This window comes from Cervus elaphus, chromosome 20, assembly GCF_910594005.1.
Source record: "Cervus elaphus chromosome 20, mCerEla1.1, whole genome shotgun sequence".
NCBI classification, from domain to species: domain Eukaryota; kingdom Metazoa; phylum Chordata; class Mammalia; order Artiodactyla; family Cervidae; genus Cervus; species Cervus elaphus.
Window position 1 is genome coordinate 96,372,823 of NC_057834.1, and position 14,392 is coordinate 96,387,214.

General features: G+C 37.4%; 1 protein-coding gene across 2 annotated transcripts in view; it reads right to left on the bottom strand.

The window, feature by feature from the left end:
• The window catches only part of LRRC7 (leucine rich repeat containing 7), a 575,718-nt gene that overhangs the window by 81,266 nt on the left and 480,060 nt on the right, over positions 1 to 14,392 (bottom strand). For both annotated transcript variants that reach the window (XM_043877735.1, XM_043877734.1), the window contains 2 exons: positions 12,021 to 13,701; positions 8,046 to 8,186 (listed from right to left, as the gene is read on the bottom strand). In XM_043877735.1, coding sequence (XP_043733670.1) covers positions 8,046 to 8,186; positions 12,021 to 13,701 — 1,822 coding nt within the window. The remainder of the gene's footprint in view (positions 1 to 8,045; positions 8,187 to 12,020; positions 13,702 to 14,392) is intronic.

The following is a 14,392-nucleotide window of genomic DNA, read 5'->3' on the forward strand; positions in this document are numbered from 1 at the left end:
AAATTATTGTTATATTATTCTTTTTCTGAAACATAGTAGGTCATAAAGACAAATATACATCAAGCTTGAATCTACATCATTATGATTTCACAGATCTCAATCTGAAGATGGTAATGTAATATCTAGATGATCTTTAAGCTATTGTTTCATTATAACGGTCAGGAAGCATCTGTATGAGTACAAGATTATTTTGGTAGTTTTCGTCACTGTCTATGAGGAATTATGTGGATTTACAGACTGAAGGATTTTTTTCATAATTAGAAAGATAAGTGAGTCCTTCGTGAGTGATAAGTAGCCAATAATAGATGCAGCAAAATCAAGAGAAACTATAGGCATAAATTAACCCAAGGTTCTACATAAATCTTGCTTTGCTTTCAGCAAACAAAACAGAACTGGAATTAAATAAATAACCGTTGGAACTCGGGTGAATGAATACATGTTGGGTACTGGAACTATCTGATCCCGAGTAATCTGCATATATCTATAAGAAAGGACATTAGAAATTTAAAGAGTTTACGTGCAAACATTGCCTAATTCAATGATAGTAGAATGAGTATCAACTAATAAAACAGTGAGGTCATCTTCTTCCAGGCAAAATTATATTAAAATATTATTTAATACATGCTCCCATAATTTCAACTTCTCTTCCCCTGAAATTATAATTTATATTAGTGTCTGCTTCAATAGCCAATAAGTAGTAGGAACTATGGAATAATATTATGGTGGTAGAAGTTAAAAAAAAGAACAAGAAAAAATGATCAGTTTCTCCAGTGCAGAAGAGACCACACTATTTATACTGGCAGCCAGACACCTGCAGATAGGGTGTTGGAAAAGGCAAGTGATTTCTTTCCGAGGCTTGCATATCTCTGGAGCAGCAGTAGCATGGATGATTAACCTGCAGTTTTCTTAGGTTCACAACCTTTGGTTTTTATTGCTACCAAACATATTTCTTGGTGATACTGAGTGCTGAGGAAATGCAAGCCTATGTTGAAGAGTGGAAGGTAACTATTAGCATTTATTAAACTCAGCTAAATAAGAAAGTACTGTTTCTGTAGCCCGTAGGGGATGATTTGGGCTGTGATATATTTTGGATTAGTTAATACACTCTATTTGTGTATTCTTTTGTGTTTCCTATTCTATACAATGGTGGTAATACTTCCATTTGGGGCTTTTGGTGAGGGCTGTGTGAAAAAATACATTTAAAGTATCTCATGGTACTAGGTACATAGTAGATTTTCAATAAATCCTAGTCTTTACTCTTCTCCTGTCAAGATATCTATTTTTCCCACCATTAATGTGGATAATAAAAATGACAGTTTGAACTGACATTTTACAATATTATATTTCTTTTGATAACATAAAATTTCAAGATATTAGCTAAGCTCATTTACAACAGAGCACATCCAAAGAAGCACACTGAACCATCAATAAAGTCATAGGAAGCTACCTTAAATGCTTTTTGGAGAGGCAGTTATAAATGAGAAATGAATAAATGAATGATTAAATGAATCAATAAATAAAGACACAATACTAATAATTTATAATTCAATAGCGCATGTGTATGTCTTACATGTTCTGGTAATAAGTACTATTAAATTTTTTAGGAAATTAGAATAAGCATCAAAAAATGAAAATATTAAAAAAGATATTAAATTTATCAAACCAATTTTTGTGGTTTTTATTCACATTCAGTTAATATCAAGAGATTCTATAAAGTTACCATAGAAACTGTAATGTACTATTTACAGTACAGAAAGTCTATATTTAGCTTGTAATCCATGAAAAATGTATAATACTAGACTTGGAATATAAGAAACATAAAAAAATAGAAATATTCAAAACATGTATCAAAATCTGGGAGAGACTTTTCTTTTTATTCACATAAATATTCATTGTTTAAATGCTTTATCAAGTGCAGAGTTCTTTAATCTTCATCAAAAAACAGTTATATACTCTAACTAGTTTATTACAAGTTAGCTTAAAGGAAATTTGGAAAAAAAAGAATTAGAAACATTTTGGTAGCCTTAAAAAAAAACAAAACAGCAAACCAAAAAAAAAAAAAAAAACAAATAAACTGCTGGTTCAGGACTTCAGGTAGTATTAATACAAATAGCGGCTTTTTGTCAATTACCATGAGGGAGTGGAGAGGTAGCAACCACACAGAGGTGCTCTTTCTGGGTACATAACTTGCAAAAAGACAGTTTCAGTGTAACAGAAAAAATACAAAAGGATTCTCCTTTCTCCTAATTACAAGAAGTTAAGTCTTGCCAGCAGAGAGTGGGGAACAGGCCTGGATTTCAGCTTCTGAATATTCCCTGGCAAAGGCACCATCTATAAAAAATGGATGCTGCAATTCCCTATCCAGTGCTTAATTGGCAATACATGAAAGCATTCGTTTCAGTCCCTTAGGACACTTCATTCATTCTTTCTAGGACAACTCAGCGTCATTTACCATAGCACATAAATAGAGAGGCGGTGTTATCATTCAGGAATTTTATGAATAAAAAGACAGCTCCAGTATTTTCAAGGGAGAATGAACAGTTTTGTTAATTTACCTATTGAAAATGTTTATATTTTGATCTTACTCTATATTTTAGTGCAATTCTCATGGCTAACCATCATGTAGAGGCTCTCATGATATTTAAATAGCTGATGCTAATATTTATTATCCTAAATGATAAGGTGAAAGTGTCATATAGGTTTTTGTATATTTGTAAATCAAAGGAAAATAATTTTTGCCTATCTCCTTTCCTGGTGAGAAGAGTTCCAGGAAATTGAGCTTCAGTCATAGGACTGATTATCAATGGGTCAGTGGAGCCAGAAGGGAGACTCTGAGAGATTGTACCTTAAGAAAGGTTAACCCTAAAGTTTCCCAGGAAAACCAAACACATTTTATAATCAAGAAGTTCTGTGGGAGAGATGTATCTGAGCATAAAGGCAAAAGGGCGGAGACCTGGTTGGAAAGAAAGGAGTCCCTGGAGTAATTTTTTTTTTTTTATTCTGGAGTAATTTTGAAACTGATTAAGCATCCGATGCAAACACCTGATAATGTTTTGCAATAGTAACAGGGGAGGAAAGTTGTCCAGATGCCTAAATACCTACATTTTATAGGTCTTAAAGTGATCATTTGGGTCATATAATAGTTTGGGGGCAATGCAGTAGTAACCCTGTTTCTTTTCCATCCTTGCCTTCTCTCTTCTCCTGTTGTTATTGTTGTTGTTTTTGGTATGAATGAAAAGTGTCAGTTGCTCAGATGTGTCCGACTCTCTGTGACCCCATGGACTGTAGCCCACCAGCTACGCTGTCCATGGGATTTCCCACGTAAGAATACTGGAACCGGTAGCCATTTCCTTCTCCAGGGAATCTTCCCAACCTAGGGATCGAACCTGGGTCTCCCTCATTGCAAGCGGTTCTTTACCATCTGAGCCACCAAATAATAAAGTATTAGTGATAATTCATTTTGAGATAGGGTATTTCAATACTTGATATTCTTTTTTGATGTGAAGCTGGATGGCAGCATAGTAATTTATTTATATTGAAGTATAGTTGATTTGGGGCTTCCCGGGTGGTAAACAACCTGCCTGCCAATGCAGAAGACATAAGAGATGTGGGTTCGATCCCTGCGCTGGGAAGATCCCCTGGACACGGGCATGGTAACCCATTCTAGTATTCTTGCCTGGAGAATCCCATGGACACAGAAGCCTGGCAGGCCATAATCCACAGGGTCCTAGGTTGGACATGACTAAAGTGACTTAGAACACAGGCACCATAGTTGATTTACGACATTACGTTAGTTTTAGCTGTAAGCAAAGTGATTCAGTGCTACATATGCGTGTGTGTCTACATATATATATTTTTCAGTTTCTTTTCCATACTTTTTTATTCTTGGTTTGCAATTTAATACAGTTCCCAAAGAGAATTCCTTTAGATCATCTCTTTGCCCAATTGGGAAGTTTGCAATATCTCCAAGTATTATAATTCTGCAACATTTCTGTTACAGATCATCTTGTTGCTGCTTAGTTTTTAAGTAGTGTCTACTTCTTTTGTGACTCCATGGATTGTAGCCCTCCAGGCTCCTCTGTCCATGGAATTTCCCAGACAGGAATACTGGAGTGGGTTGCCATTTGCTTCTCCACAGGATCTTCCTGACCCACAGATCAAATCCGCGTCTCCTGCATTGGCAGGCGGATTCTTTATCACTGTGCCACCAGGGAAGATCTGTGCCACCCATAGATAATCTTAGAGCTACAGCAGAGTGGGAAAGACTAGAGATCTCTTCAAGAAAATTAGAGATACCAAGGGAATATTTTATGCAAAGATGGGCACAATAAAGGACAGAAGTGGTATGGACCTAACAGAAGCAGGAGATATTAAGAAGAGGTGGCAAGAATACACAGAAGAACTGTACAAAAAAGGTATCTATGACTCGGATAACCATGATGGTGTGATTACTCACCTAGAGTCAGACATCCTGGAGTGTGAAGTCAAGTGGGCCTTAGGAAGTATTATTACAAACAAAGCTAGCGGAGTTGATAGAATTCCAGCTGAGCTATTTCAAATCCTAAAAGATGATGATGTAAAAGTGCTGCACTCAATATGTCAGTAAATTTGGAAAACTGAGCAGTGGCCACAGGCCTGGAAAAGGTCAAAGAAGGGTAATACCAAAGAATGTTCAATTGCACAGTTGTACTCATTTCACATGCCAGCTAAGTAATGCTCAAAATCCTTCAAGATAGGCTTCAACAGTACATGAACTGAGAACTTCCAGATGTTCCAGTTGGATTTAGAAAAGGCAGAGGAACCAGAGATCATATTGCCAACATCCACTGAAACACAGAAAAAGCAAGGGAATTCCAGAAAAACATCTGCTTCAATGACTACACTAAAGCCTTTGACTGTATGGATTACAATAAATTGTGGAATTTGAGTTGGGAATACCAAACCACCTTACCTGACTCCTGAGAAACCTGTATGCAGGTCAAGAAGCAATAGTTAGAACTGGACAGGAACAATGGACTGGTTCCAAATTGGTAAGAGTATATTAAGGCTGTATATTGTCACCTGGCTTATTCAACTTATATGCAGAGTACATCAAGTGAAATGCTGGGCTGGATGAAGCACAAGTTAGAATCAAGACTGCTGCAAGAAATATCAATAATCTCAAATATGCAGATGACACCACTATAATGGCAGAAAGCAAAGAGGAACTAAAGAGTCTCTTGATGAAAGTGAAAGAGGAGAGTGAAAAGCTGGCTTAAAACTCAACATTCTAAAATCTGAGATCATGGTATCTGGTCCCATCACTTCATGGCTAATAGATGGGGAAACAATGGAAACATTGACAGACTTTATTTTCTTGGGCTCCAAAATCGCTGAGGACAGTGGCTGCAGCCATGAAAGTAAAAGACGCTTTTTCCTTGGAGGAAAAGCTATGATGAACATAGACAGCATATTAAAAAGAAGAGACATCGTGTTGCTGACAAAAGTCCGTATAATCAAAGCTATTGTTTTTCCAGTAGTCATGTATGAATGTGAGAGTTGGACCATAAAGAATGCTGAGTGCTAAAGAATTGGTGCTTTGGAACTGAGGTGTTGGAGATGATTCTTGATAGCCTCTTGGACTGCAAGGAGATCAAACCACTCTATCCTAAATGAAATCAACTCTGAATATTGATTGGAGGGACTGATGCTGAAACTGAAGCTCCAATACCTCAGCATCTGATATGAAGAGCCAATTCATTGGAAAAGACCCTGATGCTGGGAAAGATTGAAGGCAGGAGGAGAAGGGGATGACAGAGGATGAGATGGTTGGATGGCATCACTGATTCTATGGACATGAGTTTGAGCAAACTCCGGGAGATGGTGAAGGATAGGGAGGCCTGGTGTGCAGTAGTCCATGGGTTTGCAAAGAGTCAGACACAACTGAGCAACAGAACAACAAGAATAGTTAATGAATCCATTCTATAGGGTACCCCAAACAACATCATAAATTTAATATAGCAGCAAAGAGGTACTTAATTTACATTTGGAGAATAATGTACACAATGAGAAATAGTGCTTCAAGTGTATTACCATTTTTCAGGCACTGAAATGAAAGTCGCTCAGTCACGTCTGACTCTTTGTGACCCCATAGACTATACAGTCTGTGGAACTCTGCAGGCCAGAATACTGGAGAGGGTAGCATTCCTCTTCTCCAGGGGATCTTCCCAATCCAGGGATCAAACTCATGTCTCCCGCATTGCTGGCGGATTCTTTGCCAGCTGGGCCACAAGGGAAGCCCTTTCAGGAACTGAATATGTGTATATTATTCTATAGATTGACAAGAAAACAGGGCAAAAAACTAAGTAAAATTAGGGGCTGTCCATACAATAATTTCAAGGAGTTCAAACAATATCTTCTTTCATACCAAGACCTCTCTAATCTGCTCTTTGCATTCTGAAATTCGATCATTGTAACTTAAGGATTTGATTTCTATTTAACTGACAAGCCCTCCAGGAAAGTTGTCTGTTTAAGTTGGTGATAGCTCGTCTGTTCCTTAGTGCAAATGAGTTTCAAGGCCCTTATGAACTTTGGTTTTCTTTAGGGCAGAGGATGAACCCTGAGCCTCTAAGAGGACATGAAGAACAGGCTCCATTAAAGGAGAGGCTCCTGTGAAAAGGGTCTTACTGATAGTAGCGTGCTGGAGCCAACAACACCCAGTCTCAATTCTGAGTTCAGTGACGTCAAGTTACCACTTTGAAATTTCTCAGAGTGAGTGTTCTGTCACTGACATAAGCACAGACCACACACAGATCAGGCATTTTTCTTCCTGGAGAGACTTTTGCATACAATACTGGCTCTGCAACAGAAGACTGAAGACAGAGAAAATAACTTACAGAAATTCTCAATTAAGTCAGTTTTTTTTTTTAAGTGATCATGGGTGATTAAAAAAAAAAAAAAGCTATGGATAGAAATGTCTAATTGATTTTATTACTCTCCTCAGAGTAGGAAGCAAAGTATCCAGAGTTAGGGACTGTTTTGACAATTTGACAATAAAACATGAGTTTGAGGTCTTATCACATTCATTTCGCTGGGAGGGTAGTTTGTTCCATATGTTCATTAATTGATTAAGAGAAGAGGGTTTAGAGGCTACCATCATTCTATTATCCTTACTTTGGCATTGCTTTTTTTTTTTTTTTTATAAAAACTTACTAGGTTAATGACTACATTAACAATATAGTCATAATGGCATATTGTGTGAAAATGACTCATTAGTCTCCATTGAAATGCAACTCAGACAGATTGCATTAGTCAATTTAAACAGGTAAAATGAACATTTTTTTGTTTTGCCTGAATAAAACAAGCAGAAATTCCTTGGACAATGGAAATATTTTCTCTTATCATATATGCCTTTTCAAATGAGTCTACATTTTCATTTAAAACCATGTCAACTTGCTACTTTCCCATTAACCTAGGATGAGTAAAAATTTGCTAGTTAAGCCACAAATTTGTTTCCCATGTTTTACTTCTGTGTAATCTTTCCCGCAAAAAAATGGGCTAAAGAAGCTTTTAGAAGTGCTAATGACCTAATTGTCATTCTAACCTAGGGCTCTAGGACTTTTCCAACTAAAATCCAATCATAATTTCTATTTCTGTTCTCAGAATGCATCAGTAAGAGAGTATAGGACTGTCTCCAAAAAAGTAAAAAAAAAAAAAAAAATGTCGACATGTGTATATATACATATACACATACATGAAAGAAAGAAAAGCAAAGAATAAAAGAAAAAGAATGAATAATAAGAAAAATGAGTCTTAAAGCAACACAAGAAGCCATGTACCTGCTCAATCCAAAAAGCAAAGTTGTTAAGTAAGAACCTGATAATCGGTCTAGCTATCAATATTCGTTTAGCAGCTAAGAGTATGGGCTCTACGTTATTTGCCCTTATGCTTTTTGGACTCCTGAGAGTCTGTAAGCAGGATTGTACACACAGCCTAAACACATTACGTGAACAAACAACATTAATTGGCTTTGGTATGCTGACACATGTAGGGCAGTCCATACTTACTTTCTGAAGAGGTAGTTCTTGTAGATCAAATTTAGACTTAGTCTGCAAGTTTAAAGTCATGCTTCTGCCTGCATGCATTGCTGAAATACCTCCATAGGGCAGCATGCCAAGGTTAACTGTGTTGTGTTTGTAAGCAGCATTCTGAGTAGAGGAAATAATCATGTGACAGGATGTGAACACATGCTCAACAAACTGATTATTACATGAACATGTTTAAATTTATAACATTTAACTTTATGCAGGCAAACGGTAACTTTCTTTTTTAAACATGCACTTGATCAGACAGAAGCATACAGTAAACAGTGTTAGTTATGAACATAATGAGTACCATCCAAAACTACAGAAAAGACAAAAAGCAAAGATAACATTCTGTTTTACATCTGTTGCTATCTCATAGGCACAGAACCTATCTCTTATAATATCATGATTGTAGTGACTCTGGACAAATGTTTATCAGTGGTGATCTATTAATTCAAAATTTCAAACAGTGAGGTCTTAAATTTTGTCAGCTGCAAATCTCACGGTCTCTTTCACATTGTGAGATTAGCATACACGAAAGACAAATACTAGCTTCTAATTCTGCCTTAAAACTAATGCCCTGCAAAGTTAAAGTGAAAATCAGTCACTTTTATTTCTGTCTTATAGGCATAATTATGGCAACTCAGAAAAAGAGGTGGTCAAAAAGTCATTCAATCTGACCAGTGGATGATTGAATTTATTAATTTAGTTAAACTACTCATTTTGTATGTGAATCCAAATATCCTCTTTTGTTGTTTCTTAAAAATTACATTTTAAACTGATGAAATTTCATAATGAAACTAAAGGAACTACACTTTGAATTATTAATGCTGTTTATCTAATATACCTAAACATTTATAGAATATTCTAGTGATATCTGCACTGTGGCTACCCTTCAGTAAGTGCATCTGAAGTTATTCCAAGTGGTTCAGTTTTTTTCTACAGAACTTCATTTAAAAATTAAGTCATTTTGCATATCTTGTCATCAGATGGTTTTCATCAGTATAATCTCTAATTTCCACCTACCATGAAAATACAATAACTGACAGCATTTGGCCCTTTTAATTAATTTTTAAAAATCTATAGAAGTTAACTTAGTACACTTTTTAAAACCGAATATTATTGAACATTAACAGGAGACAGTTATTCTATTCTGAGGGCATTATTTGCAAAGAAATGATTTTTAGGATCAGAATTTCGTCAACTGAAAGACGATTACACTCCTGATGGCGTGCTGTCAACCAATCATATTTGTTATGGATCCCTGATTATTTCATTCAGAGAATTTTTTTCATTGTCACCGTGCCAAAGTTGAGAAGGACTTTGAGTATTTCAAGCTAGCACTTGAAGGATTCCTTAAGGTTTAAAATGACTTCAGTCTAGTGCTCTTTCAGCAGCTATGGGAGAGTAGCAGTCTTAGACATATGGGTTCATGTTTTACTATCTCTCAGTCAAGTGGGGTTCTGTAGTGGAAGCATGAGCCTTGAGTCAAACCAAAGGAGAAAACGAGCACCTTTAATCTATGGCAGTACTCAGAGCTGCCTCTCCAAGGTCAATACCAAGCAAGGTCTTTAACCAACATTAGGTAGAGCTGTTAAGCTTATCCAATGTCTAGGATTCTAGGCGGTTCTCTTTTATAAGGAATGGACAAAGATCTTGTAGTTTTCAGTGTAACTGTTTGATTCCCAGAGTTCAAATCACTCAAATAAATTTTACTGGGAAGGAAGCAAGCTGTGCAATCTCACTTTGGGCAGAATGTTAAATACCACGATACAGAACTATTTTTACATAATAAGTCTGTGCTCCAGTACCCTGAATTTATGTTGCATGTAAGTTTTAAGTAAGATACAACCTGAATAACTCAGCAACTTGATTGAGAGAGGGAAGAAGTTACTCAGAGAAAGGAGTAAGAGCTTTCAGGATCTGATGGCTTGAAGCAGTACTCTAAACTAATTTACTTCCTTTGAATTAAATGAGAAGCTATTGAACATACACTGAAATTGCTCTGAAAAATGAAAGACAAACTGAGGAAATTATAAACAGACAGGGGATATGTGAAGACTAATTAAAAAGGGAGGCGTTGTCACAACAAGGGAAAATACATACAAATTCACTTTTAGTTATCTGCATCTGGGGTAGGCAGGGTCTCTAGAATTCTGCTGATCTAAATACCCCTCCTCCAGTCCTATTTTCCTCCCTCTGAATTCTTGCTCCAACTAGGGGAGACGCCTACTTTTCAGCAGCTCTGATCAAGGGAAATGAAACATTTATCTGGGAAACTAGTAAATAAATGATAGTACCAAATACTTAAAATTTTGTCTTTTTTTTTCATTATCTGTTTTCATTCACTCCTTTGTTGCCTCAATTTACTAGTCATTGTATATATGCTCCAAAAAGCTTCTGATAACCTTTCTCGGCTAATTCATCTCACTCTGTTATGTATGGTCGTGTCTACACAAGGCCAGAGTTCCCAAACTGTATTGTTTTATCTGGCCCCAGATATTTTCGCCCTTCAAGTTATCTGTCTACATGGAGGATAAAACTTGAAGTAAGGCATGGTGACAACCGACCAGGTGTCTCACACTGACACCCAGTCATGAGGCTTTGATGAGGCTCCCTTCAATGGGACTGAGCACACCTATTTGAAACAGACATTCTGATGAAATATTTTGCAAGGCAGAACCAGTTTCCACATTGAGAAACTAACACCCACACCCACATTTATTAGTTCACTCTTTTCCTATTAATAATTGTTTTCCTTGTCATGTAGACACGACCTACAAACAATATAATTATTTTAAAAGAGTACACCTGAAAACATAAAATTCACCATTAAGAAAATATATAATAAATGCAATGACCTAAGCTTTTAATAGTTTTAACTAAAACTATTGAGTGAAACATTCTAATGGTATATTATTACCAAGATCCCCAATATACACTGAGCACTGAAACCTAGAAAATCAGAACAAAAAACCCTATTTTCACAAACTAAGTTTTAAGATTCTAAGGTCAATGCCGAGTACACAGAGCCCTCTACACCAAAGCTATAAAGTACACTCAGTGGTGGTGGTCAATTGATCATAGTTCTAGAAAATGAAATACCAGATTTCTCTTAGAGAGACATAAACAGCAACAAAAATACAATTCAGGCCTTATAGAAATTTTTTTTACTCTCTTCAATTACTATGCATTCTATGATTTATTGTGATTCAATTTTAACTGAATTGGGATTATTTTCCTCTTTTTTGCTGCAATATACACACACTAATTTGTATGTTTATAGTCTTCGTAAAGACATCATCTATTTTTGTTGTCTGTAGTATGATTAGAATTTAAACATTTCTTTCTATATGAAAACCAACATTCTAAATGGCAGGATTTTCATTAAACAAAGTAATGTGTGGGAGGGCATTCAATCTCTGCTTATTTTATTTTTCTGTTTCTAGCTGGGAAGATTATTGCTCATTAGAAGTAACAACTTTAGGAGTCCCATAGCAGTAACTATATGCAGATTCTATAAACAAATTAGGTCTGACTTCAGTATATGTGAGTCTGTGCAGAAAGGAGCAGAATATTCACTTTTTATAGATTCAATAAAAATAATTTTCTCTAGGTCGCTAGAGAACAGTTTCATGTCCTAGGAGAGGCATTTTGCCTTCATGGCTAGAAAGCAATTGAAGCACCATCCCATATAATAGAGTTGAATTCTTTCTCACTAACCAGTTTTAGGATAGTTTTGATAAATAATTGACCTACAAGTTATGAACTCTCGAAGAGCATTAAATAGTATCCACGAAAAACTCTTATGATCAATTTCCCCACATATAAAGATAAATAAAATGCTCATCATCTATTCATTCATGTAGTTCATGCTTCACTACATGTGCTAAGAAATGCCAATAAAGTAAAACTAAAGGCAGGAGGGATATTCTTACAGAGAAATGCCAAACATACCCTGTCTAACCTTCTAGCTTCTATATGTCTAAGCAGCTGTTGTCTCCAGTCTGCAGGCATTTTACCACAGCTCTCCTCTCCCTTGACAGGAGTGGGCCTCGTCTTTATATCACTGTTATCTGATGGCTTGTCACCATAGTTACCCAAGTTATAGTCAGATGGTATTTTTTCCAAAAGAGCTGCCATAGTCGGCCTAGCTGAGACTGGCCTGGTTTGGGAGGCACCGTAACTCTCTGTACTGTAGCTTCTTGCAGACAATGGCCTCCTTTGGGTAAGGTTTTTAACTGGAAAACTTCCCGCCTGAGCTTTCACTTCTTGATATGAAGGGTGTTCATCTTCATACCTGCCATTCCGTTTCAGGAACTGGGACTCAGTCACTGAAACGCTGCTTTGGCGATCCAGACCACCCCTATACGGAGGTCGGCCATACCTATCACTCGGAGTTAGCTCATGAGGTTCACTGACCCTTCTAAACATGGCCATTTCTGTAGAGCTCGCCAGGGAGTCAGCTCTTCTCAAGAAGCCTGCCCTGGCGCCTTGACTTGCAAACTGGGCGTTGACCACAGCATCTTCATTAACAGATGGCTGAGAAAATGAAAATATTTGCTCCACTGGTGGGTATCCTCGGTAAGCTCGAGGACTAACCAAATCCTTGGCGATGTTTTTCCCGGGTTGTTGCACGTACTCAGAATTGTGTTGAAAAGGGGGCGGTATCCTCTTTTCCGCTTTAACTTCCACCGCTCCTTGGGGATTGAAGCTTTGGTCAAACTGATAGACTTTTTTGGTCATGGACGCTTTCTGTTGTTGAGGCCCTTTACTGCTTCCGTAGGTGAGCATCTCATCATCCAGCATTGGGACTGACTGGCTTCGAGACATACTGGACATACCATGCTCTGATCCCAACATTTTGTCAGGTCGTTCATGACTTCCTAAGTGATCACTCCCAGTAGCATAGTTTTCTAATGGTATGTTATAAACCTTATATGTACCAATGTCAATCTCATCGATACTCTGTGACTTTTTGAATTTATTGGACTTGATATCTTTCATTAGTGGGGAAAGTCTCTCTGTGCTTTTGCTAATCGAAATAACACCTTTAGAAGAGTCTGGGCGGCAGTGGATTTGAGAAAAGACATTACTGAGACTCCTGTTGGGATTAGAATCGTGATACTCCCATGGTACTCCTGGAGAAAAAGGACTAGGTATTTCAGTAGATTCCTTTATATGTTCTTTCCTTTCAGGCAATGGGCTGGTGGTAGGGGTTGTCTCTAATTTGGAAGGGAAAGCAGTCCTGTCTTCAAAAGGACTAGGGGTTCTGGTCCAATTCTGCCAAGGATTGGAAGGAGGCACTTCTGTTTCTGGTGTGTGTCTGTGTGTAGACTGCTCAAGTTCCAGGGGAACACCAACAATCCTATCCTGCCTAATCAAAGGCCTGCGTCCATGAGAAGATGTGCTTCTAGCTTTCGAACTCAGGAGGGGATTATTGTTGGCATTCTCGCCTGTGGTCTCCTCGGCAACGAACCCCGTGTTATCATAATGGGAGCCATCCGTCCAGTTGTCTGTGAATGCGTCACTCATTGGCAGCCGGTCAGGACGCTGTGGTAGGTTCCCTGGGGGGACAGCCTCCCGCTGGCTGAGTAATGGCTTTGCATCAAGAGGCTGTGGGAAAGATTGTGCAATCCTGTGAACACAATGGGAAGAAGAAACATGAAAATGAGGAAGAGCTGGGTCTTTGCCAGAAAGAGAACAAGCTGGCAAGAATACCAGCATCCTTTGTTCAACTGATCATTCAGCCACACTTCACTTATGATTAAGAATAGCAGTATTATTTCATGTTCAAAAAAATTCACCCCTTTACCCTGATCTAACTTTTATTTCTTCTCAGTTACCACCTTCCAGTACATATAGTTTACTTACCTATTACATTTATTGCACATTGCCTTGTGTCCCCTGCAGGATGTAAACTCATGAGGGCAGAGGTTTTTTTCTCTTCGTGCGTAACATAGTGCTTGGCACATGGTAGGTACTAAGTACATATTTGTCAGATGGAGGAATGAATGAATAAATGAGTGAATGAAGAAATACAGAGGTTTTCAGTAATGGTCCTGAAACCTGTCTGATAATTAGAACTACCTGATTCTTGGCCTCCATCTCTGGAATTTCTGATTCAGTACATTTCTAAACTATTGGTTGAGGGTACCTTTCTTATCAATTTTTGGTATATTGAATAAATTCAAATTGTCTTCAAATAATATATTTGAGGGGCAGGTATTGGAAGACATTAAATCCATTGATTAAATTATGAGTTTTGGTCACTGGTATGTTTATTCCAGTGACCACAGTATCTCTAGATGATGCCCATTTTTCTAAGT